At 36.5% G+C, this 22,799-nt stretch overlaps 2 protein-coding genes across 4 annotated transcripts in view; one reads left to right on the top strand and one right to left on the bottom strand.

Annotated features, from left to right (window-relative positions):
• Positions 1–1,112: 1,112 nt before the first annotated feature.
• DIPK2A (divergent protein kinase domain 2A) lies at positions 1,113–22,772 on the bottom strand. 3 transcript variants are annotated; one of them, XM_027584629.1, is made up of 3 exons: positions 22,644–22,772; positions 6,613–6,916; positions 1,113–1,940 (listed from the first exon to the last, which is right to left on the bottom strand). In XM_027584629.1, exons 2-3 carry the CDS (start codon positions 6,857–6,859, stop codon positions 1,609–1,611), a joined length of 579 nt encoding a protein of 192 aa, XP_027440430.1. In that variant the 5' UTR covers positions 6,860–6,916; positions 22,644–22,772; the 3' UTR covers positions 1,113–1,608. The 3 variants fall into 3 exon arrangements, with proteins under 3 accessions (XP_027440430.1, XP_027440429.1, XP_027440431.1); XM_027584628.2 differs by lacking the exon at positions 22,644–22,772 and adding an exon at positions 21,536–22,325; XM_027584630.1 differs by lacking the exon at positions 22,644–22,772 and adding an exon at positions 21,232–21,362.
• The window catches only part of SLC9A9 (solute carrier family 9 member A9), a 707,437-nt gene continuing 706,991 nt past the window's right edge, over positions 22,354–22,799 (top strand). Inside the window, exon 1 of the mRNA XM_027584626.2 lies at positions 22,354–22,700. The gene's annotated coding sequence lies outside the window, so the exon portion shown is untranslated. The remainder of the gene's footprint in view (positions 22,701–22,799) is intronic.

Below are 22,799 nucleotides of genomic sequence, written 5' to 3'. Positions count from 1 at the left end.
CTCATCTTAATACCTACATTAAAGTATTTGATAATCATTGTAAAGTTATTTAACCATATGTCACGTTTAGACAGTGTGTAGCAGCTAGTAATGTGCCTGGCACAGAGTTGATGCTCAATAAATAGTTGCTGAATGAAAGAAAAAGAAAAGAAAAACCTGGCTTTGGTTGTGCATATTTTAATCACTTTCTGATTTAGAAAAAGGTCAGTCTAGAACTAAATACTGCGCACTCCACCAAACTTTGCCATATGCTAAAGCGATAATTAAAAACAAAAAGTATCATCTATATTAGAGATAGTCAATTTAAATATTGTAACTTTTAAAAATAGCCCACAAATTTCACACGTTTGTTAATTTTTATCCACATACTTAAATTTGATGTTTTGATGCTTGACAATGGGGTTATGAAGACCAAGTTGGGCAGACTGGCTAAACTATGCTTTTCAATAAAAATGACTAGTCCATCAATAAATAAAAAGTTATGATGCCCAATTAAACTCAAATGATGACTATACCATGTTAATTTTAACTCCAAAACTACCAACGAATATAAGGTAGGATATCCTTAAGTCACATATGCCTGGAAGCAGCTTACCTTTGAAACATAAAATAACCAGGAAGATCTGAACATAATAATGACAGAGTTAGAGTACTGGAAGTGTGGTAATAAGAATACGTAGGTGACCAATTTTGAAATCTAACCATGACACCAGATCTAACATTTCTTTGGCATATGCATTACTATCTTGGACTAGTTAGCATTTAAAAAATACTGTGTTTTTTTTTCCCTCAATCAACATTAACATAAAGGTGTAGAATGCTTGTATACTCTTCTTAAAGCCTTTAAAAGGACAAGATGACATTCTGCAACATATGCCAAATTTTGTGTTTAGTGTACACTTAGAATTATAGGCAGAGAGGGATGTAACTATTAAATAACTGAATGATTTCATGCAATGGTGAAACCACAGAAAGTGGGGAGAAAAGTATTTACATGATAAAATATTCAGCTCTCTGAAAATACAGTAAACCTGGGAACCTTGCCCTAACAGTAAATGTGTACCGCATAGCACTGAACAAAAACTAGTTCAAATTTAAATAAACACCTAGAATAACCTGAATGTGTAAAATTTAATTAAAAAAAAACATAAAAATGAGTGGAAAAAAACACCTATACATCAGAAGGAAAAAATGGCCTATAAAACAGGCCAATCTAACTTGACATTCAAAGTAAATGCAAGAGATTCACAAAATCATGATAGTAATGCAAACTAAGTCAAATACCAAGTACCTTTTGATACACAAGCCAATGTAACTATCAGACTCATTTCCAATAGCTTCACAATATTCATAAATTCACTCAGGCATTCGGGGGAGCAAAGCAGTCAATGATGATAGCTCAAGTCTCCAAAGTGTAAGAACAAACTTATTTGCAGAAGCGTCACAAGATTTTTGAAGTAATGTCTTATTTTGATGTTAACATAAGATTTATCAGTGCAAGTTATCTTCTGAATGTATTACTTCCAAATTTCATTTTTCCAGATAGTTTTTGGTGGTTTAGTTTTAGTCAGTGCTATTTAAATGGAGAAAAGAAAAATTCACCATAGACTACCTCACATTGTTACTTAATTGTGCTAGGTATTCACGCAGTTCTTTTGCAGCCTGGAATCTGCCATAGCGCTTCTTTGGGTTGGCACACTCGTCCAGCAAGGCCTCTAGTCGGCCGTCTTTGGCAATTTCACTTGGTGGGTCATGAAGAAGTCCTCCAGAAGTGCCACGCCAGGTGGCATGTCTGGATAAGAGGTTCTGACAAACAGCATAGTAATTGTGGTCCACAGTCGCACGAGCACAAAGAATTTCTTTTGAAAATGATAAGCAAGCCTCCTTATCACAGTCATCAAATTTGCTTTCATACCATACATCCCAATTTTCAGGTTTATCTGTAAAAAGGAGGGAAGCAGAAAGAGAAAAATACATTTTAAAAGAGTTCTCATTCCTTCCCAAAATATAACATTTTACTAATTAACACAGTAGTATTGGTTCCTAAAACTGTATTATAATTTTAAACATTGAAATTTTAATACATTATATATAAATTAATAAATTTTAATTTATATATAAAAAAATATATACCAATGCCAGCCGAAAGATCAGACAAGGTCTCTAACTACTCAAGGGTTCAGTCTAGATGGAAACTTTCCAACACACAGAGAAAGTGCCATATAGAAGACTCAATGCTACAACAGTACAGAGGAAGCAGCACTTCTTCCTGGGGCTGTAGAAAGCTGCAAACAATTTCTGATTTAGGTCTTAAGTAATAGGCAAGTGTAAAAAGAAATGTGGGAAAATAGTATGCTAGGCCCAGTACAAGTATGTGCAAAGGCATGGACTTAAGGGCTTGTTCCAGCTGATTCAGGAGCCAATAAGTTCATGGAGGCTAAAGTGTGAGACAGCTACCTGGGGAGAAGGTACAAATGAGGCTAGAGAAATAGGTTGAACCTTGTGTGGTCAGAAACATGATTTGTTTTATAGAAAGTTAACTGGACTGAAGACTGGAGGGACTAAGATGATGATAGTAACTAATGGTCCAGAAAAAAAAGCCAAAATGTAGAAACACAGGAGTTTAGTTTTGAGTAAAGTTTAAGGTTCTAATTGGATGACAAGGTAGATATTATTTACATAATACTGTTAACATTTCATAAATAAATTTAGAGTAAATATAAAGTAACTACAAGGTATTCAGGTGGGCATATCACATGCAACTAGAAACACACTTGAAACTTACGACTTTGAAGTCAGAGGTACAGTACACATATTTAGAACACGTCAAAATACAAGTGCTTGATGGAACCAAGAGAAGAGCTGAATTATATTGGAAAGCATGTTGAAAGCAAAGGAAAGAAACAAAGACAGGATGGAACCTTGGACCTTAAGGGGTTGGTAGAGGAGTGGTTAGTCAAAAAAGCTCATTCATTCAGCAAATAATTATTTGAATGCCTACTCTAGGACAGGGAAGGGTATATACTGGTAAACAAAATAAATAATAGATGGTTCCTGCCCTCACTGGCTTACTATCAAGTATGAGAAATAGACATTAAATAAATAAACATTATCATAAATAGTGGGAAATGCTACAAAGGAAACAAACGTTTTTAACAGTAGAAAGGTTTATGAAAGAAACAACCTTCCCTAGCATTAGATACAGTGGTCAAGCGTAACATTTAAGTTACCGTTCAAAGGACAAGTAGCTAACTGTGTATAGAAGACAGATGAGGCATTTTAGGCAGAAGAAAAAGCATATGGAAAAGCCCACAAGCAAAAAGGTTCATTCAAGAAACAAAAGGACACTGTAGCTGAAGCATCAAGGGCAATAGACAGAGGGATATTAAAATTGAAGCAGATTGGGCCCTGATTAAGAAGGTTTTTTTTTTCCTTTCTTTCTCTTTAATGTTTCTTTTGTACACAGAGAACATTACTCAGTCTACTTTTGCTTGAAACATTCACATTCAAATATGTTACAAAACTGGGGCGCCTGGGTGGCTCAGTAGGTTAAGTGTCTACCTTCGGCTCAGGTCATGATCCCAGGGTCCTGGGATTGAGCCCCACATCAGGTTCCCTGCTCAGTGGGAAGCCTGCTTCTCCCTCTCCCACTACCCCTGCTTGTGTTCCCACTCTCTCTGTGTCTCTGTCAAATAAATAAATAAAATCTTAAAAAAAAATAAAAAAATAAAAAATGTTATAAAATTTTAAAAAATTGGTTCACCAAAGCTTTTTTTAAATTGAAGTATAATTAACATACATTGTTAGTTTCAGATACACAACACATTGATTTGACAATTTTATACATTATTCATTGTTCACCATGATATGTGGTCACCAACTGTCACCATACATTATTACATTATTGACTATACTCCCCAGGCTATACTTTTCATCTTTCCAATTTATTTAATAACTGTAAATTGTTATATAACTATAATAACTGTAAAAATAACTGTATCTCTTAATCCCCTTTATCTATTTTGCCCATCTCCCCTCTGACAACCCATCAATTTGTTCTCTGTATTTAAGAGTCTGGCTTTTGTTTGTTTTTTCCTTTGTTTTTTTTATATTCCACATAAGTGAAATCATGGTATTTGTCTTTTTCTTCCTGACTTACTTCATTTAGCATAATCCCTTCCAGGTCCACCCATGTTGTTGCAAATGGCAAGAGCTCATCCTTTTTTACGGCTAAACTTCCACTGTGTATATGTATATTAAATATATACACACACATATACACATCACTTCCTCTTTTAGCCATTCACCTTGTGTTGCTTCCATATCTTGGCTATTGTAAATAATGCTACAGCAAACATAGGGGTGCATATATCTTTTCAAATTAATGGTTTTGTTTTTATACACAATAGTGGAATTACTAGATCATACGGTAGTTCTAATTTTATAATTTTTTGAGGAACCTCCATACTATTTTCCACAGTGGCTGCACCAATTCACATTCCCACCAGCTGTGCATGATGGTACCCTTTTCTCCACATCCTTGGCAACACCTGTTACTTGTCTTTTTGATACTAGCCATTCTGACTAGTGTGAAGTATTACCTCACTCTGGTTTTGATCTGCATTTCCCTGATGATTAGTGATGCTGAACATCTTTTCATGTGCCTGTTGGCCATTTGTATGTCTTCTTTGGATAAATGGTTCTTCAGGTTCTCTGTTCATTTCTAATAAGATTGACTGTTTTTGTGGTATTGATATTATGTAAACAAGAGTTTGAATTTTACTTAAATAATGGGAACTCATTAAAAACTTTAAGCAAGGAAGTGATAAGATCAGATTTATGTTTTAAGAAAGAAACTAAGTGAATAGAAGGAAACCAAAGGATGGAAGAATTTCAGGAAGTTGTTACTAATCAGTCACTTCATAAATTTTGCAATTAGGTGGTAGCTAAGGGTAATGCAGAAATCTCAGTCAGGTTCTAATGGGTGGAGGAATGAAGGGAGTAGAAAAAGGCAGAGTAAGCAATACTTCTAACAACAGCTGAAAAGCATGGGAAAGCAGAAAAGGTCTTAGGACATACTTGTTTATGGGGAGGGAAGAGAAACTGGATTCTAAGGAGAGAGTGGGAAGTTGAAGATAACTAATGCAACAAGTTCTCAGAGAAGGATCTACTCTGTCCGAAATAGAAAGATGAATGTGTATTGTTTTTACTAGTTTAGATAATAAAGGGAAGGACACTGAGGAAGTTGCCACAGCAAAACCTCAGTTTCCCTGTGAAGGAGAAAATAAAGATCATTTACTAGGAAGAGTTCAGAATAGAGTGTGAATAAATAAAAACGGTGTTTTGCAAAGTAGATATTTAACCAACGCTACCATGAGACATTTGAAAAGAACTGGTCACAGCTAAAGTATCACCGGGGCAATGCTCACTGTATGAATATACTTGTGTGGTGGTATTCATCCAAGATTAGGAATTAGTTGGTATATAAAACTGTGACATGAATTCCAAGAATGTCTGCATAAAAAAATTATAAGAAATTTTAAAAGTTTAGGCAAGTTGCACAACTTTGTGAGTATACTAAAAACCACTGAACTGTACACTTTAAAAAAGAAAAGGATGGTGTAAGCTGCTGCAACATTAACAAATGTAGGAAGAAATAAGTGGAGTGCACTCCAGCAGGGTGTCTATTCCCTGTGGGAGGATCTACGTGGCAAGTCAAGAAATAAGAAAGTAGTTTGGTGAGTATGGAATCAGAACAAGTACTGAGAAAAATCAAGGATCAAGATAAGATCATGCAAAACCTAAGTGTCAACCTAATAAATTGCTGTTACTTTCACTGCATTCCCCAGGTGCCACACATTTTTGGTCCGAGTTCATCAAAAGATCCTCATATGACAGGAGAAGAGGGGATTAAAAATATAAGACCGTCACCATAGAACAACCACCTTTCAGTTTCTTTTATTAAGTAGATTAGTTATAGAGTTGCAGGCTTTGTCCCTGACATTTTAAAATTCCTGTGGCGTTTAATTTTCAAAACACTTCAGACAGTCTGTCCACTTACCCCTATGACAAGCTCACAAATAAATGGAGAGCAAAATTTTGGATAAAATGTAATAATGTCAAATCAAAGTTAGGGATCTGCAGTGCTAGAAATCATCTAAATGGTTAAAAGAAAATGAAAATCACCATAGGGACCCCAAAGAACACAGAACATCACTGTATAAGTGATCCCACAGAAAAATAAGACCTCCATGAGAGCAGAACAGTTTCTCTGATAGGCTGTAACTACATAAAAACTTAATTCTACATTACACTCCTAAACTACAGAATGTAGCAGACTGTAATAAAAAGACATGTGTACATACACACACACACACACAGACACACAGTATATCTGCGTCCGTTTGAATCCAAAGGATATTTTACTAAATATGGAGAAACTGATTAAGAGTACAAGTATAATAAACTGGCTTGCGTTTACTGATACTGGTCAAATAAAACAAAGAGGCAAGGCTTCCATCTAAGAAGGAAATTAAGGGTTTGTTTCATATAAATGTAAACTTTGACATTAAAAAAAAGTGTACAAGAAGCAAATATAAGTTATATACTTACTTTGTCTAATTAACCTTTTGTCAGCAACCAAAACATTTTCAGCATCCACAATGATTACCTTCCCATCTCTAGGACCAACTGCAAAATTGTCAAAACTGACGTCCAGGAGGTAGAGTGCAAATTCAAAGTCATTGTTTGTAAGCTGCTCTGCTATTTCCATTAACTGCCAAGCGAGGTCAACTCGTTTCTCCCATGGTGCATTAAAGTAACTCCACAGTTCTTCTCCAACATAACTTACAGCCACCATTCTTCCACAAGCTCCAAGATATTTTGCAAATGGCCAACCTTCATCAGATGGAAAACTCTACAAAAGAATTATCTTAATATTATAAGAGATTCTGATGAAAATATTCTAGGTCTACCCCCAGATCCTCTCAGCAGAGATTATTACTAGGCATGCACTTGGATTTCTTGTTATATTCAGGAGTTGGAGAGAGATAAATGGGATTTCTTTTCTAATTCATACCATTACTATGGACCTGAAAAAAATTTAAATTTGTAACTTTACATTATAAAGCTAAAACAGAATAAATCCTGCTTATAAATTTCAGAACCAAACTGATCAACAAACATAAGGCACCGTCCTTATTACCAAATCTGGAAGTATTTACATTTTCCTGTATCTTTTTGACTTGGTGTAAGTACAGTCAACCATCTTTTCTTTTGAATGAACAGCACTGCAGGCCTATTAGCCAGCAAGTATTTACCAGGCAACCATGCACTGTACTTGTTGGCAATTAAAGTGAACTAAACAGTCTCTAAAATAAAAATTTTAGAAGAGAAGACAGATATTAAGCAAATAATTTTGTGTATAAATGTTAGTTACTAGGAAGTGGTGTGGGTCCTAAGAGAGCATTTAATAGAGACCCTACCTAGTCTACAAGCAGGTGGGGGTACAATTTAGAGAGAGATTTATATAAGTGTTTCTTAACCTACACCCAAAGGTTAGTAAAGAACAATCTGATATCCTATTGATGCAACCTGCACTCCAAGTACCTCTGGTCCCAAGTCAGTCTTGTTTCCCTTTCTACTGCCACTGTATTTCTGTTCACCTTTAGCTCAACCTTAAAATTATTTATTCTCCTAATCTTAGCAAGGTTTCCTTATGGATTTTATAACCACTGGGAAAATTAACATCCTAAAACAAAAGTCTTTCATGTTGATAAACATCTCACTTTAAACTTAAATGTCAGGCTTTATCTAAGATACTTTCCAGTGCTAAAATGAGCATTGTGGTGCAAAAGGATGGGAAGTAATGTTTTAAACAACTTCTTGGAAGATAACATGACCAGAGGAAGTATAGAGGAAGCCTAGCACTTTTCCTTAAAATGGGGGGAAAAATTATAAGATGATATTCACATAAACACTGTAGGGGAAACAGAGCAAAACACTGCAGAATATAAATACAGATTACTTCTACTGCTAAAATTGAACAATCTACATACTTTTTTTTTTAAGATTTTATTTGAGAGAGAGCGAAAGAGAGATCACAGAGGGAGAGGGAAAAGCAGACCTGCCGTTGAGCGGAGAGCCCGAGGCAGGGCTCATCCCAGAACCCTGGGATCATGATCTGAGCCAAAGGTAGATGCCTAACCAACTGAGCCACCCAGGCACCCCAATCTACACACATTTAAAGAGCTAGAGATGAGGCTCTTTTTCTTGGACTGCTTATGATAATAAGTAATATTAAGTTTACCCTGAACATTCATAAAATTGAAAAAATTCAGTAATATCCTTAATATTAATGTTTATCAACTTTAAAACAAAATGTTCTTAGAACTAAACTTGATCCATAATCACCTATTTTCATTTGTGCTTCCTTTCAACTATAATTATTAATGCACAGAAACTGTACTTGTTTCTTTGTATGTGTAACTTTCTTTTAAATTTTAGTATCTGCAGTTTTGTGATAAAACACTAATTATGTAAATTAAAAATTTAGATATAATAGTATGAATCTTTAAATATAGTAAATGAATTGATTCATTTTTAATTCAAATGCAGCATCTGATTCTTTAGCAAGAAGGAAGAGGGAAGCACATTTTTCATCTTATACCTGAGAATTTTTTATTTCTTTTGGGTACTGGGAAAAGTGAGACAGCTCATGTCCAATGTGAACTGCAAAAAAATGTTTGCTAAGCATCTTATTTTCAACTTTTTCTCCCAATTTTAAAATACCTCCTCAACCTTGAAAATTTACACAAATAATTACAAAAGATTTAACTGTTTCCCAGAAGTATTCATGTATAAAGTCTATGACATTAAAAGAAAAAAAGGGAAAGCATTAAAAATTGGTAATATATGAGATTATATAGTTTTGTCCCACAAAAAGTAAAACAAAAAATTCCTCCATACATTATTGGTATATTATTCACATGCCATACTGTAGAACAGATACAAACATATCTTTGTGAAAATAAAATGGTCTTTGACAACAGGAGAAAAGGGAACCCTGCCAACATCTGCACATGTACAAATGCCTCCTTGTTTTTTGGAGCCTTTCCAACTGGCAAATGACAGTCAAATATACCCTTCATTACCCAAGTCCCTCATAGAAGAGGATAAAATATATGAACAAATGTCACACAGCAATTTTATATTTATACAGTGATTTCTGACAATGTTAACTGAAATCCTGTTATGCCTCATTTTAAGAAGAGCACTACAATTCTTTCATATAGCTTGCTACCTAATCTTTTGGAAGAACTTTAATAAATGAATCCACACCACTAGCTCAGATGACAGGAATTTTTAACAGTCAGATTTCCTTAATGAGAAAACAATTCTATTGAACACACTATGGCACAAAGAAAATGCCCAAAGGAAGCCAAAACATAATTTTTATTTAAAACAATTCTGGCTTAGAACCAAATTATCATGGTCAAGCAAAGTTTGAAAGACAAAATTTTAAGATGTTACAGTGTGGATTTGCTAAATATATCAAGCAACGAGAAACACAACTTCTTACTTTCTGATTACCAAACTCCAACAGGGCAAAAACAAACAAACAAAAAAACAAAAACAAAAAACCCCACAGTAGCTAGGATAAGAAGTTTATTGCTGAGATTCACAGTTTATTTTAAAACAAATCTTAAGATCAGATTTTCAAATTTCCTAGAACAACAGGCACACAGTTTAAAGTAACTGGACATAAAATGTGTGTATTTTAATGAGTTATTTACAATTGAAAAAATATGTACAAATACTTTTCATTTGAAGGATGGAGTCTTTAAATGTGGAATGGTTTAAATTCTAACTTGACCAGAGGCACTGCAATTATTTGTTAAGGGCTTTACATCAGGTTGAATATACATTGAAGTGTAACTGGTCAAATTTTAAAACTAAATTATTAGTTTAAAATTGTACAAAGGTACAAAAGAGTTATAAAATTATGTATTTCCTTTCCATTACTGTATTAAAAAAAATTACATTGGTAAGCACCCAAAGAAAACTTCTATGACTAAAAAAAAAAAAAAAAAAAAAAAACCTTCTATGACTATTCTTAATAATGTAAAAATTAAATATGGAAATTTAAGTATTAAGAGAAACATGGTTAACTGATAAGATTTTGAAAAATATTAAATGCCTTCAGTTAATTTAAAAAATAAAAAGTATTTTGAATATGAAACCTAAGATAAATCACTATGTCTCTATATCTCTCTCTCTTTTTTTTGGTAACAGAAAATTGCAAGCTATCTCTTGGATACCATAAAACTCAAATACTACTATGAATAATATTACAGGCATTGACAGTATCTTAAAGTCAAAGTTTCAGAAATAAGTAAACAAAATCACTAAGGTCATCTTTCATTTTAAGAGAAAATGAAATGAAGGTGACATAAAATGTATACGCTTGATATTAAAGATTAGAAAATTTAAATATTTTATATTTTTATGGTATATAACATTTTATAAAATTTGTATATTTAAAAGACAATAGAATATACAAGTAAATAATGGACTTGAAATCACTCTGCATCTCATGAGCTGTGACTATGGCAAAGCGAAAACTTCTTAGAGCTTTAGTCTTTTTCTCTGTAAAACTGGAATAATATTTGTACCACCATATATATTCATCAAGACAATCCAAGAACCAAAGAAAAGAGTATGAAATGTACTTTGCAGATTTATACTACTTTATAAAGAATTGCTTACCAAAACATTTTTTACTTCCTATTTAAATCCATTAAGAAGTCCAGATATTCATCAAGAGTTATGCTTATTTTCATAACACTTACTGAAAGTCATCTACAAATAATGAACACCTTCCAAATATAGTCAAGAACCACCAAATTAGAAAAGCATCATCACTGTCCTCTAGTAGTTTCTAATTTACAGTGAAATATATAAATTAGCAACCAAACTTTGGTTTAACTTTTGAGAAGGCTTAATACTATGAAAAATGTATAGGGCATCCACAAGCACTAAAAATACAAAAAAAATTAAAACTTGATAACATGTATACACATAAACTCAGCATTGTAATTTGCTTTTTATTTATAATAGTTAAGCACCACAAAATCCTAAGTGCTGAAGTAATCTATCATCTATTTATTGATCAAAACCAACCAAAACGATAGTTTATGTGATTTATAACGGGGATGTGAAATCTAAGAATTCTAGAGTTGGAACTACATGAGTTGTAAATCCAGTTCAATCTTACTAGCGCAGTTTACGTGATCTGCCTAAAGTCACACAGATAAAGCGGTAAAGTCTGGCTAGTACAACCCCTCAATCCATTATCTTCCCGTTTCAGAAGTTTCCAAGTTTTGCATATATTGCATTCTCATATTACAGAGAATCTGGGACATAGTATGCTGTAAAAATAATGTAAGCTTATACATCCTAAGTGGAATAAAGCACATAAATCTCGTGTTTTCATATTTTTTTAAATTTGACAAACCCTATATTCTACAGGTTTTTAAATTTGGAATTGCAGATAAGAGACTGTAGGTTAACCCACATTTCACTGACTACTGTAAGCAGCTGGAGTTAGAGAGTGAGAGAGTCACTGTGGAATGAAGAGAATACAAATTTTATATTAAAAAATTCTAGATCTAGCCTAACACCATCATGAAATGCTAAGCAAATAGTTGTGAAAAAAAACAGTCCCTATTCTCAGGAAGTTTTTTCAACCTGAGTTGGGAGAATGATTATTAAATAGACATAAATTATAAATTACATAATTTGTTACAAATTATGAAGTAGAGTATGCTGAGAAAGAGAGGTTGTGTGGTAAAGGGCAGCCTCTCTAAGGAAGTGTTACTTAGGCTGAGATCAAAAAGATGAGTATAATATTAGACAGACTGGGGAGGGGGCAGTAAATATGTTCCAGGCCATAGTAGAGTTAGAAACAGTCTTCTCAGTATTGAAGAAAAGGCCAAACCAGCTTCACAAAAATGAATGAGGAGGAAATGGCTTGAGGTAATAGAACCTGTAAAGGGAGGTAGGGACCAGATCATGCTTGGACTTACAGAATAAAACACAAACTCAACATGGTCTACATGCTTTGGGGAAAAAAAAAACAACCAAAAAAAAAAAAAAAAAGCCTTAACATTCAGAAACATTGTACATATTGGAATTAAATACCCTGTGATATATGTTATTCTTAAAAAAAAAAAAAACCACAAGCTTTTACAATATCGTAATATCCTTTGATCAATAACCACTGTCCTACCAGATTAACAAGGTCATTTTATTCTATTATGTCAGAACACATTTTAAAAAGACATACAATGTACAAATAAAACTGACAGATTTAGATAAGGTCAACTCTAGAACTTGTGACCTATTCTTTTTTTTTTTCTCCTTACATCACCAAAAATAGGGTTTGTATACTAAATTTAAAAGACTGGGACGCCTGGGGGCACAGTGGATTAAGTGTCCAACTCTTGGTTTTGGCTCAGGTTGTGATCTTAGGGTTTTAAGATCCAGCCCCAGCCCCATGTTAGGCTTCCCACTCAGCTCAAGAGTTTGCTTAGGACTCTCTCTCTCCCTCTGCCTCCCCACCCCATGCTCACTCCTGCCCTCTCACGTGCTCTTTCTCTCTCTCTCTAAAATAAATAAGTAAATCTTTTAAAAAAATAAAAGATAATACTTCCTTTAACACAAGAAATAAAATATTTTATGGTCATTTACTACCTCACAACATTCCATTAAAAGGAACATAACTTTGTAGCTCACCTAAAAAGATGTATTATAACACTTATTTTTTAAAGGAGGAAATTCCTAAATAAAAAGAAGCCGACTTAAAAAAAAAACTATTAATAATCAAAACATACACTCTAAAATCTGGTTGTAGGTTTTCTACAGAACTGGCATTTCTGAGCACACACTAATTTAAACTTGAGAATACTTATCGAAAGTTAATGTTATCAAAAGAATAGAAAATGCTTAAAAAGTTCAACTTAAGTTTCAAATTATTTTTAAAAGCCCAAATCTCAACAGAATCCCACTGTAGTAACGCATGTTATAACAGCTGTTCACAGAGATTAGTCAACTGTACTGGTGACAGACTAATGTGTTCACAGTTTTGTGAACTGTCTGGAGGGGGAATATAGTAAAATTACTGGGATGATTTAATGGTTACCTAATTTTTGCTAAAATTTCTTTTAAGACTTTAGCTTCTTAATTTATACTGCTAAATAGTGGCCAAAATCCATTGCAAATATTGTAGAATCTTAATAATCTCAAGATTTTTCAAGTTACAGGATATGTTCCATTTATTTCATTAAATGATTTTCTGAATGCCATTTTCCACCCACCTAGAATTCCAACAGTATTAAGCAATGCCTTGAAAATAACAAGGTTATGGTATTTCACTGAATATCATGTCCAATAGCTGTTTCTAAAATTGGAAACTAATGTCAAAATGCATCAACAAAAAATCTACATAAGTTTGATAGAAATTAATAATCTTTTAGAATAGTTTAAGAAATGCACCCCCCCCAAAAAAATCACTTGGCCACAAGTTTTAAATGTGCACAAATTTACTTGTCTCAACTGATGCTTTCTTACCTACAGTCACATCAGCCAAGTGTGATCCACATTTCTAAGTTGAAATACATATCTACAAACACCATCCTCAAACATTTGCTTCCAATAAGACAAAATTTCAAAGAAAAAGGATATAATATAATAAGCTTCTTTTGGACCCAATAACCTAAGAATGCTACCTTGCTTTCTTTACTCAAGACTTAATTTCTTTAAAGTCTGATAAGTAGAATAGTAAGTACTAACTTCCTCCCCTGGTTCCTTTAAAACATAAACTGAATTAACATCACCCTTCCAAAAAAGACCAAACTATCCTCTAAGTAGCAGAGTATCTCTCTATGTTAAACCTGATGCCTAGTTTTAGATTTGTATTCCTGTTACCACCTTAAATTCACTATAGACAAAACAAAACCCTTGGTTCCCCTACCCCAAAGCCATTCCTTTTCTGGGCTTCCACATCATAATAAGGAATTATTTAGTAGTTGCTCAGACTAAAATCCCAGGAGATATCCTTTATTTTTCCCTTTCCATCATATCTTTGCCCATCAGCAAGTCTTGTCAACTATTTTTCCAAAATATATTGGCTCTGTCTACTTTTTATAACCTTTATCGCAACCATCTAAATCCAAACCACCATTCTCTCTCACAATCTTGTGCAAAAGCTTTTCAGATTTCTCTCTTACCCCTTAAAATCCATTCTCCCCAATCAAGCCCCTACTAAAAACATTTCTATTGTTTCACACCGCCCTGAAAAAAAAAATCCTAAACTCATTAAGCATGGTTACAAAGCTGTATAGGATATGATCCTTGTCCACCTCTATGACCTTATATTCTATCAGGCTTCCCTACTCCCATGCTCCCTACTCCTCTGGATTTGCCATATCTCTTGTCCAAAAACACTCTGCCCTCAGATCTTTGCACCATTGGCCATATCTCTCATCATTTACACCTCAGCTGAAATGTGACTCTTCCTGACTGTCCATTAAGAGTAGTTTATCCCCAACCCAATTCATCACAGCAGTCTGCTTTATTTTTATAGTATGCAAAGTCTGAAATTATCTTGTTTTTTGTTTGCCAGCCACATCTAGTGTCCCAGAACACAAAGGCTGCACAAACTGTGTCCTGGCCTGCCATCTTCACTGTATCCTAAGGGTATATAGATCAGTTCCTGGAACTACTGAGCAATGCCACACAATTCTTGCCAGATCTTTTCCCTTCAGTTAAAACTCCAAATGTGCACTAGAAAGGCAAAATATGAAGATGACCCTGAAGCTTCATACCTACCTCAGATGATCTTTTAAGATTGTGTCTCAGTCTAAGAAATTAGACCAGACCTAACCCTTTTTTTAAATGATCACTTGTTACTGTACTAATTAGAACTACTGAACTATAACTTAGAGAAATATTGAATTATTTGCTTCGTATTACTGAATCTTTATCTAAACTCTATTTCCTACAATATTCTTTCTACAAGGTACTTCATATGGGACAAATCCCTAACCCTCCTTTTAATGACTATTCAAAAAACCTATAGCCTGCAGCAGCAACTACATAGGTATTTATGGTGTGTATATATGTAAATAAGTTAACATTTGAAGGTCTGTCATAGAAGAGTAAAATGTATATATTTCTAAGATAGATGTCAACATAATGTACTAAAGAACTCTTCAACTACAACTATCTAAAAATGAAATAAGTTGATTTGCGAATAACATATTGTAAAAAAAACCCTACAATTAAAGACATTTTGTGTATATTATCCGAATAACCGTATCTCCTTTACTTTTTAAAACAATCTTGTTATAGGTAACTACTATAATTCCTATTAAGAAACTAAGGCTCTAAAACATTAAGTGACCATTCAACAATTTTGAGTTAGTATAGAATGCTATCTCAATACTGCCCCCACCACTCTGCCTGGCCCCCCTGGCCCCATCCCTGGGCAAAATCCCATTTATCCTTCAGAACTCAATTTGCCTATAAAATCTTCCCTGGTATCCACAACTATAAAGATATACTCATGTCTCTCCTTAAATGAGTCATTTGACAGAGTGCAGGTATTTTTTTTATAGAATTTATTAGGCTACACTGATTGTAATTATTCATTTATATACCCACCTCCTGCACAGTACACTACTTGCTGCCTAGACAGATCCTTTGAATCCAATTGCCTTAAAACAGACTATTTACCAAATGAACAAAGTCCAATTCTTCTGATTCTAAATCCAGGGCTACAAGTTCAAACAGCTTCCAGATATTTCAGATAACTTCCTATCAAGAATCTACTTTAATAAAGACATACAAATTGGATTAAAGGTTTGATTACATAATTTAAAACCTTTCAGGGTCTATGAACAGGATGAATAACTATCCACATCTTACACTAATAATTTAAAATTATTTACTAAAGTTCATTGTACGTGTAGGGAAAATGCAGGGCCTATATTCTAAGGTCTTATTAGTTCAATATATGCATAATGAACGAAAAGTGAAGATAGAAAAAAAATGTCAGCTATTCTGTGAGGTTAACAGCAATGATTGAAATACAGGAAGTAGGCCAGAAACCAGAAACCAGAAAAACAGAAAATAAAAACCAGTCTGATGATCCTGAGAAACTGACTACCCATGTCTAGGAAACAAATCCCCAAAAAGTAAGCCTTCTTTCCCTACCAACATGTGTGAGGAATATGTACTGATCTATGTGGTGGAAATACAAAGGAAAATAGTTTGTAGATTAGACAAAGTACAGAAGGGACTTCAGAATTAATAATGGTGAGAAGATATGAATAAATCCAGAAAACAGGCCAGTGGGGCAAAATTATTTTGCTCCACTGATCTGGAAGTGGTGCTATCCTAAGGGTGATTGCCTGTTTCTATAATCTTTCCAAAATAAAAGTCTCTGGATGTGAATGAGGTACACAGAATTATTTTATTATGTTTGGTTTTTCATGAAGTACATTCAAGTGTCCATAAAACCTCTGATTTAAAAGAAAGAAAAAAGAAAAACACCAAAACCTCTAGATTTAAGGTTATGAATTAGATAAAAAGTGCTTTACTTAGAACTACCTACTCAGAACTATCTCTGAAAATCTGGGAATGCAGTTATCACAGTAGCATCCAGTGGGACAGAAGGAGGTGGCTCCCTAAGCTGTTGCTTGCAAAGAAACTCCCTGAGACAAAGTCTGGAACATTCTTTCAAAATGTTATTGCCCCACAAGATACTTGGCCACACTGAGCTCCGTATTTCTTTCCTTTAAAGGCATTCTCTGGTTTTTTCGTTTTGTTTTAATCTGATTTAGTGTGTGTAAAAATTTGGGAGGAATACAAGCTTGAAAATGGGGTTATCTATCCTGGCCTCCTTCCCATACCTTCTAGCAGGGACCAAGTACCAAAACCCCCAACCCCCTTTTAGAAGTTTAAACCCACCAGTTAAAGTCAAACTCAGAAAAGAAGTAGAAAAAAATAATTTCTCAAATCAAGGATTTGAGACTCAAAGGATATTGGGGCTAAAAAGGAAAGGACCTAATCTAATAGTCTCATTTTATAGATAAGTCCCATAAAAACGTTTGTCAACTTGTCCAAAGACAGCTAAATGGCCATAATCTTTTGTTTACTTCAAAAGCCGTATCTTGGGCCGTGCACCTTAAAAATATCTTCTCCTTTAGGAAGTATCTTTAAGGACAAAACAACATTCACTCAACATTTTCTGTAAAAATTCATCATGTGATATAGGGATGGACTAAATCAATATAACTAAAGGTATGGCTCACAGTCTGAATCATAACTATTTTAAGGTGATCCATATTCCAAACAAGCTTCAAAACAGCTGATTAACCACTAGGCAGTTAAAGTTACTTTTACCTTATTTAACTTCTAACACTTACTGAGTGCCTAACAGGGATTTGGCACTATATAATGCATTTTGCATGTACTTTGTCATTTACAAAAATTGAAATAAAAGCTAAAAATCTATAGCGTAAATGACAGTTAAGTACTGTAAAAATTAAGGAACTCCTATTAAAACCGTGATCCAGAAAATTTAAGACAAAGTCCTACAAATGTAGTGAAACAAATTCCCAATTTCTCCATCTTAAACAAACAAGAGCTTTCTTTGTTTCTATAAATAAGACCATCATCATTATCTCTAGGTCATCAAGTCAGAGATGGTTTGGGCTTCAGGAAATCCAGACAGTACTTTTCTCTAAAACAGTCACAACTTCTAAAATTCAAGAAGAGGTAACTACAAATATTGGTAGAAAATTTACCAATAATCTTGACATCTTGTCAAAACACTTCACCTTGATTTTCCAATATTCCGAGAATACTATTGCACAATAAAAAATCGACAAAGTCCCTCTCTCCAGTTTTCTTCATAGGGTTATGGCATACTTATAATTAAAACTACTTCTTGGTGAAGTAAAACTGTGAAGAAAAAAAAAAAGTATCAGTGTAGAAGATAAAGGTTCTAGCATTATCTTGTTTCTTGATGTTTATAATTTTTAGAAGATAATTCTATGGCCAAACAACTTTCCTTTGAACTAGATAAGCTGCTGTAAGCTAGTAAAACTATTCAACGATGGGAAGAGATTCGTACTTTCATACCATTTCATACCGGCTAAGTCTATATTACAAATCTATATAGCCTTACATAGATAAAGTGGGTGTATAATAAGTCTTACATACACTTGGTACCTTCCATGTCTTCTTTCAAGGCATAACAGAAAATTTAATTTGTTATTGTTTCTTAAAATCAGAAGATGCAAGTTTAATAATGGGCAAAATTTATATACATTTTCAGTTCTTTCTTTAGTACCTATCAAAGGAGATTTTTTTTTTAAGATTTTATTTATTTATTTGAGAAAGAGAATGAGAGAGAGAGAGAGCATATGAGAGGGGATAGGGTCAGAGGGAGAAGCAGACTCCCTGCTGAGCAGGGAGCCCGATGTGGGACTTGATCCCGGGACTCCAGGATCATGACCTGAGCCGAAGGCAGTCGCTTAACCAACTGAGCCACCCAGGCGCCCATCAAAGGAGATTTTTAAATATTTATTTTGGAAGTATGTTTATCACACTGGAACTTTTGTTAAGAATAGTTTGATGAAGTCAGTTCAAAAGACTTTTTTTCCCCCAAGGTAATTTTTGGACAATATAAGAAAAATCTAATTTGTCACTAACTGTCCAAAAATTCAAGAAGTAGCTCCCTCTCCTGGAAAAAAAAAATGCTGAGTTCCTCTTTAAGCTGTAAAATACATGCTTGGATCTTTAAAAATATTTTTTAAGGTACATGAACCAAAATACACAAATAGCCAAATTTGAGTGAGATTTTCTATCATTAATACCGCATACTACCATACATAGCTATTAGTTTTACAGAAACCCACATAAATACTAAACTTATATTCATTTGTCTAGTTAGCAGAAATAACAAACAATACGATTTGACTTAGTAACAGTCTTTGTACCTGATCACAGAATTTTAAGATTTCCTTTCACTTTAGTGGTTTTACTCCACCATCAAACCTCAATTGCATTGTTCATACTTAACTCACTAATTTTTCCCACAGATGAAGTGGTTTTATAAAGAAAGCAGCTCTATGAAAATTTATTTAAAAATAAATCTTATTCAACTTGCTTGTTCATCAGGTAAAAAATTAAACACACGAATATGGTATTAAAGACCCCAAATTTACATTTCACACAGCATTTACTAGCTATAGAACCAGGTTGCCTAAATATCAAATGCAAAATACAAAAGCCAAAATTAACCATGTTAACATATATTTCCTCACATACTAAAAACAAACTCTTATCCATCACCCACTCAGAACAACGGTGTCGCTAAGTTTAAATTACAAGAATATAACTGATATTTTTTTTAAAAGTTGTTTATCACTAAAGATGAAAACAGAAAGTCTGAGGGAAGAGTTAATCAGAAAGAAGGTACAAGTACATGTGCCTATCTCAACTAGAAAGTAAACTGAAAATGTCAAGACAACTCCAAACTTCAAAAATTTAATATAAAAGCTTCCCAAATAAAGCAGATTTTCCTTAGTGCAAATCAAATGCCAAGATATCTTTATAAAGAACTGGATATATAATGTTCTTAAAATATCAGTCCTAGTTGTTTCTAATATACCAATACTCAGAATTACCTGATAAAAACCTTTCAATAGGCACGCACTATTACAAGTGCAGAAAATGTGTACTACTACTCAGATAGCTCCTTACTAAATTTTTGGGTCCCAGAGAATTTGACAGATTATCTGCAAATACACTGCTAAAGTTTTCTACAGGGACCAACCTCCCTAATATAAACATCTATTTCTCAAAGATAAAAGATAGTTTAAATGGAAAAAAAAAGTTTCAAATCAAATGTGTATCACAAATACGGACTTAAGCTTTAGAGGCTGACTAGTTTTATTGAAACTACTTAATAAAATAATTTCTTAGAGAGAAGTTTAACCAATCTTATATACCATTCACTGTTAAAGAGAGCAGTGTTTAATATACAATCTCTACTTTAAATGTAACCTGTTAGGTACATCCTATGACAGCTTAAAATTTACTAAGACCCACACTAAAGTTTTGAGGCAAAGTATTTATTTCGTGTTAAAATTATTTGGCTGAATTAATCAAAGGAAGCTGGTTACTCTTAGCTAAATTGGGCAGCGGAGAACTTGAGAAAAGAAAGCAATGTAAATAAATACCGTACATTCCTATTCATGCACTTCAGATTAAAAAAAAAACACACACACACACACACCAAGAATCCTGTACAACCACACCCCCCACTAGTAACATTCTCAGCAGCACAGAAAGAGCATGAAGTATACCAAAGTTAGTTATTAATTTTAAGTCATCCCCCCCCGCCTCCGTATTTGATAAACAGCAAAACTGTATGGCAAAGGAGCAAGGTAACTTTCCTGCAATTAGAGGAAGGGTCACAAGCGCAAAGTTGTAACCACTATCCCAGGACACCACACTAAAGCCGGGCGGGAATGTGCAGAAACTCAGTAACTACTCCAAAGGTCAACAGTTTTTTGGGTTTTCTTTTTTTGCGGTCACCACTAAAAAGATACCAACCTACTCCCCTAAAAGGTGTGTTTGTTTTCAAAATAAAGTCACGAGAGAGCCAATAAATCAACTAGACGAGAGAGATAAGAATCTCCTTCCCCTATTTCTCACCCTGGCCTAATATTTCATCTTCCTGCAGCCAAATTACTAGATAAATAACAGCAGGTAAGAGAATCAGGATGAAAATGTCCGTGTTGGCCTCAAATCCTCCCAGCCCCAAGTCCAACGATGCCTTCCTTACTTTTTCCTCTTCCTAATGCTACTCAAAGCAGGGCTCAATGGATTAATCTGACCACAGTCTCAATTCCCCAGCTTGTCCCCAAATTAGCTGCCCCAATGATCCGCCAAGTAAGTGAGCTAAAGAATAAAACAAAGACTTTGGGGCCGAAGTTAGGCCAGGCACGAAGAGCACCAAAGGGGACAGCAAACGCGGTATAGAAACACTTAAGAACTAAGAAAGGTCCAAGGGCTCGTGAACAGACCGCGCTGTCGAAGTGCAGACGCCGGTGGATAAAAGCAGAAAGGCAGGGAAAAGAGCCCAAGGAAACTCACTGGAGAGACATTTTGGGAACGTACAAGACGCGCTCCCTCTGGTGTTAAAGGATCCGCAGTCAAATCGGAGATGCGTCCGTGTCTAGGTGCCAAGAACAGACTCTCTACCAGCCGGGTCGCCCTCCGCAATCCGACACAGCGCCCAAGGGTCCCCCAGTGCCGCCCCCTTCCCACGCCCGCAAGCTGGCCCAGCTGGGCCGGGTGCAAACGGGGCAACGAGCGCCGGCGGAGCCACTTCTCCGACTCCGGTTACCTCGCGCGGCCCTTCCCGGCAGGACGCCCCCCTCCCGGGCTCCGCGCCTACCTGTAGCACCAGCGGCTCGGGGTTGAAGGCCAGGGTCAGCAGCAGTTGCATGCGCTCCGAGTCCTTGAGGTTGCGCAGCAGGAAGCTGCCCGAGTCCTTGGTCTCGGCATAGCGGCGCACCAGGCGATCGAGCAGGCGCTGCGAGGGGCAGTGCACCAGGTCCGACCAGCCTTCCACCGCCTCGGGCGTGAGCAGCCGCACGTCGCCGTTGAGGCGCGCGAACTCGGTGCGGGGCATGGCCTGGAGCAGGTCGCAGCGAGGTCGGCCGGTGGCCCGTTTGCAGATGCTCTGGTCGAGCTGCGCCAGCTCGCGCTGCGAGCCGAGGCGCTTGAGCACCACTCGGCGGCGGCCGCCCTCGCGGGGCTCACCGTACTGCGCGAAGTAGACGTTCTTCACGTTGAGGAAGTCCAGCAGGCGCAAGCGGCCCCACGCCTCGAACACCACCTGTCCGTTGAGGAAGCGGCGGCACCAGCTCGTGCCGAAGCACGCCGGGCACTTATTGAGCTGCAGGAAACGCCGGTCGGCCAGCTCGTTGCGCTGCCAGGAGGCGAGCAGCGACGGCGAGTGCAGCACCATCAGCACCAACAGGCTGCCCAGCGCCGCCAGCTTCAGCGAGCGGGACAGGCGGCCCAGCTTCGGGGGCACCAGGCGCCACATCCCGCCCGCCTCCCGTCCACACGCACCCAGAGGGCGAGGGCACCCCGTGGGCGCCCCCGCCGCGCCGAAACCCGGAGAGCGACCGGCAGGGGCCCCCGGGCGAGAGAAGGAGCGAGGTCGCAGGCTGGGGCGGGAGGCGGAGTAGGTGTGTAAGAGAGAAAGACGGGGAGAGGGAAGGAGCCGACCAAGGCAGGCTGCGACTTCTCCCAGTCACTAGTCTCCACAACTCTCGAGCTCCCTCCTCCGAGCTCCCCGCCCTCCGACTCCGGCGGCGCCTCCTACACGCCAACCAAGTTATAGAGGAGCGGGAGGGGCGGGGGGGAAGCGCGGGGATCCGACGGCCGCGCGGCCGCGCGCGCGCGCACGCGTACTGCTCGCTGGGGGCGAGAGAGCTGCGGCGACCGCCTGTGGGGCGAACGGGGTCTCTGAGGAGAGAGAAAGAGGGACTCACGGAAGGGGAAGAGAAGCTCGAATGTCTCACACCGAAAAGTACCAACAGTGTAGGAAGGTGGGAAGGATGAGGTGCCCGCGTGTCCCTGACGCCTCACGCCCCGATTCGTACGCGCTGGCTCTCCAGAGAGAGGGAGAGGGGCCAGGGGGCGGGGCT

Source organism: Zalophus californianus, chromosome 1, assembly GCF_009762305.2.
Source record: "Zalophus californianus isolate mZalCal1 chromosome 1, mZalCal1.pri.v2, whole genome shotgun sequence".
Classification (NCBI taxonomy): domain Eukaryota; kingdom Metazoa; phylum Chordata; class Mammalia; order Carnivora; family Otariidae; genus Zalophus; species Zalophus californianus.
Note: the sequence above shows the minus strand (reverse complement) of the source record. Positions and strands in the feature narration are given on the sequence as shown.

What these genes read in the sequence shown, in the direction of transcription:
- DIPK2A (XM_027584628.2), bottom strand. Translation starts at nt 22,192, where the DNA reads ATGTGGCGCCTGGTGCCCCCGAAGCTGGGCCGCCTGTCCCGCTCGCTG. An exon ending in CCGAGCCGCTGGTGCTACAG is followed by an intron (nt 6,917 to 21,535) that starts GTAGGCGCGGAG and finishes ATTCTTTTGTAG; the next exon opens with AGTTTTCCATCTGATGAAGG. An exon ending in CAAAAGGTTAATTAGACAAA is followed by an intron (nt 1,941 to 6,612) that starts GTAAGTATATAA and finishes TCCTTTTTACAG; the next exon opens with ATAAACCTGAAAATTGGGAT.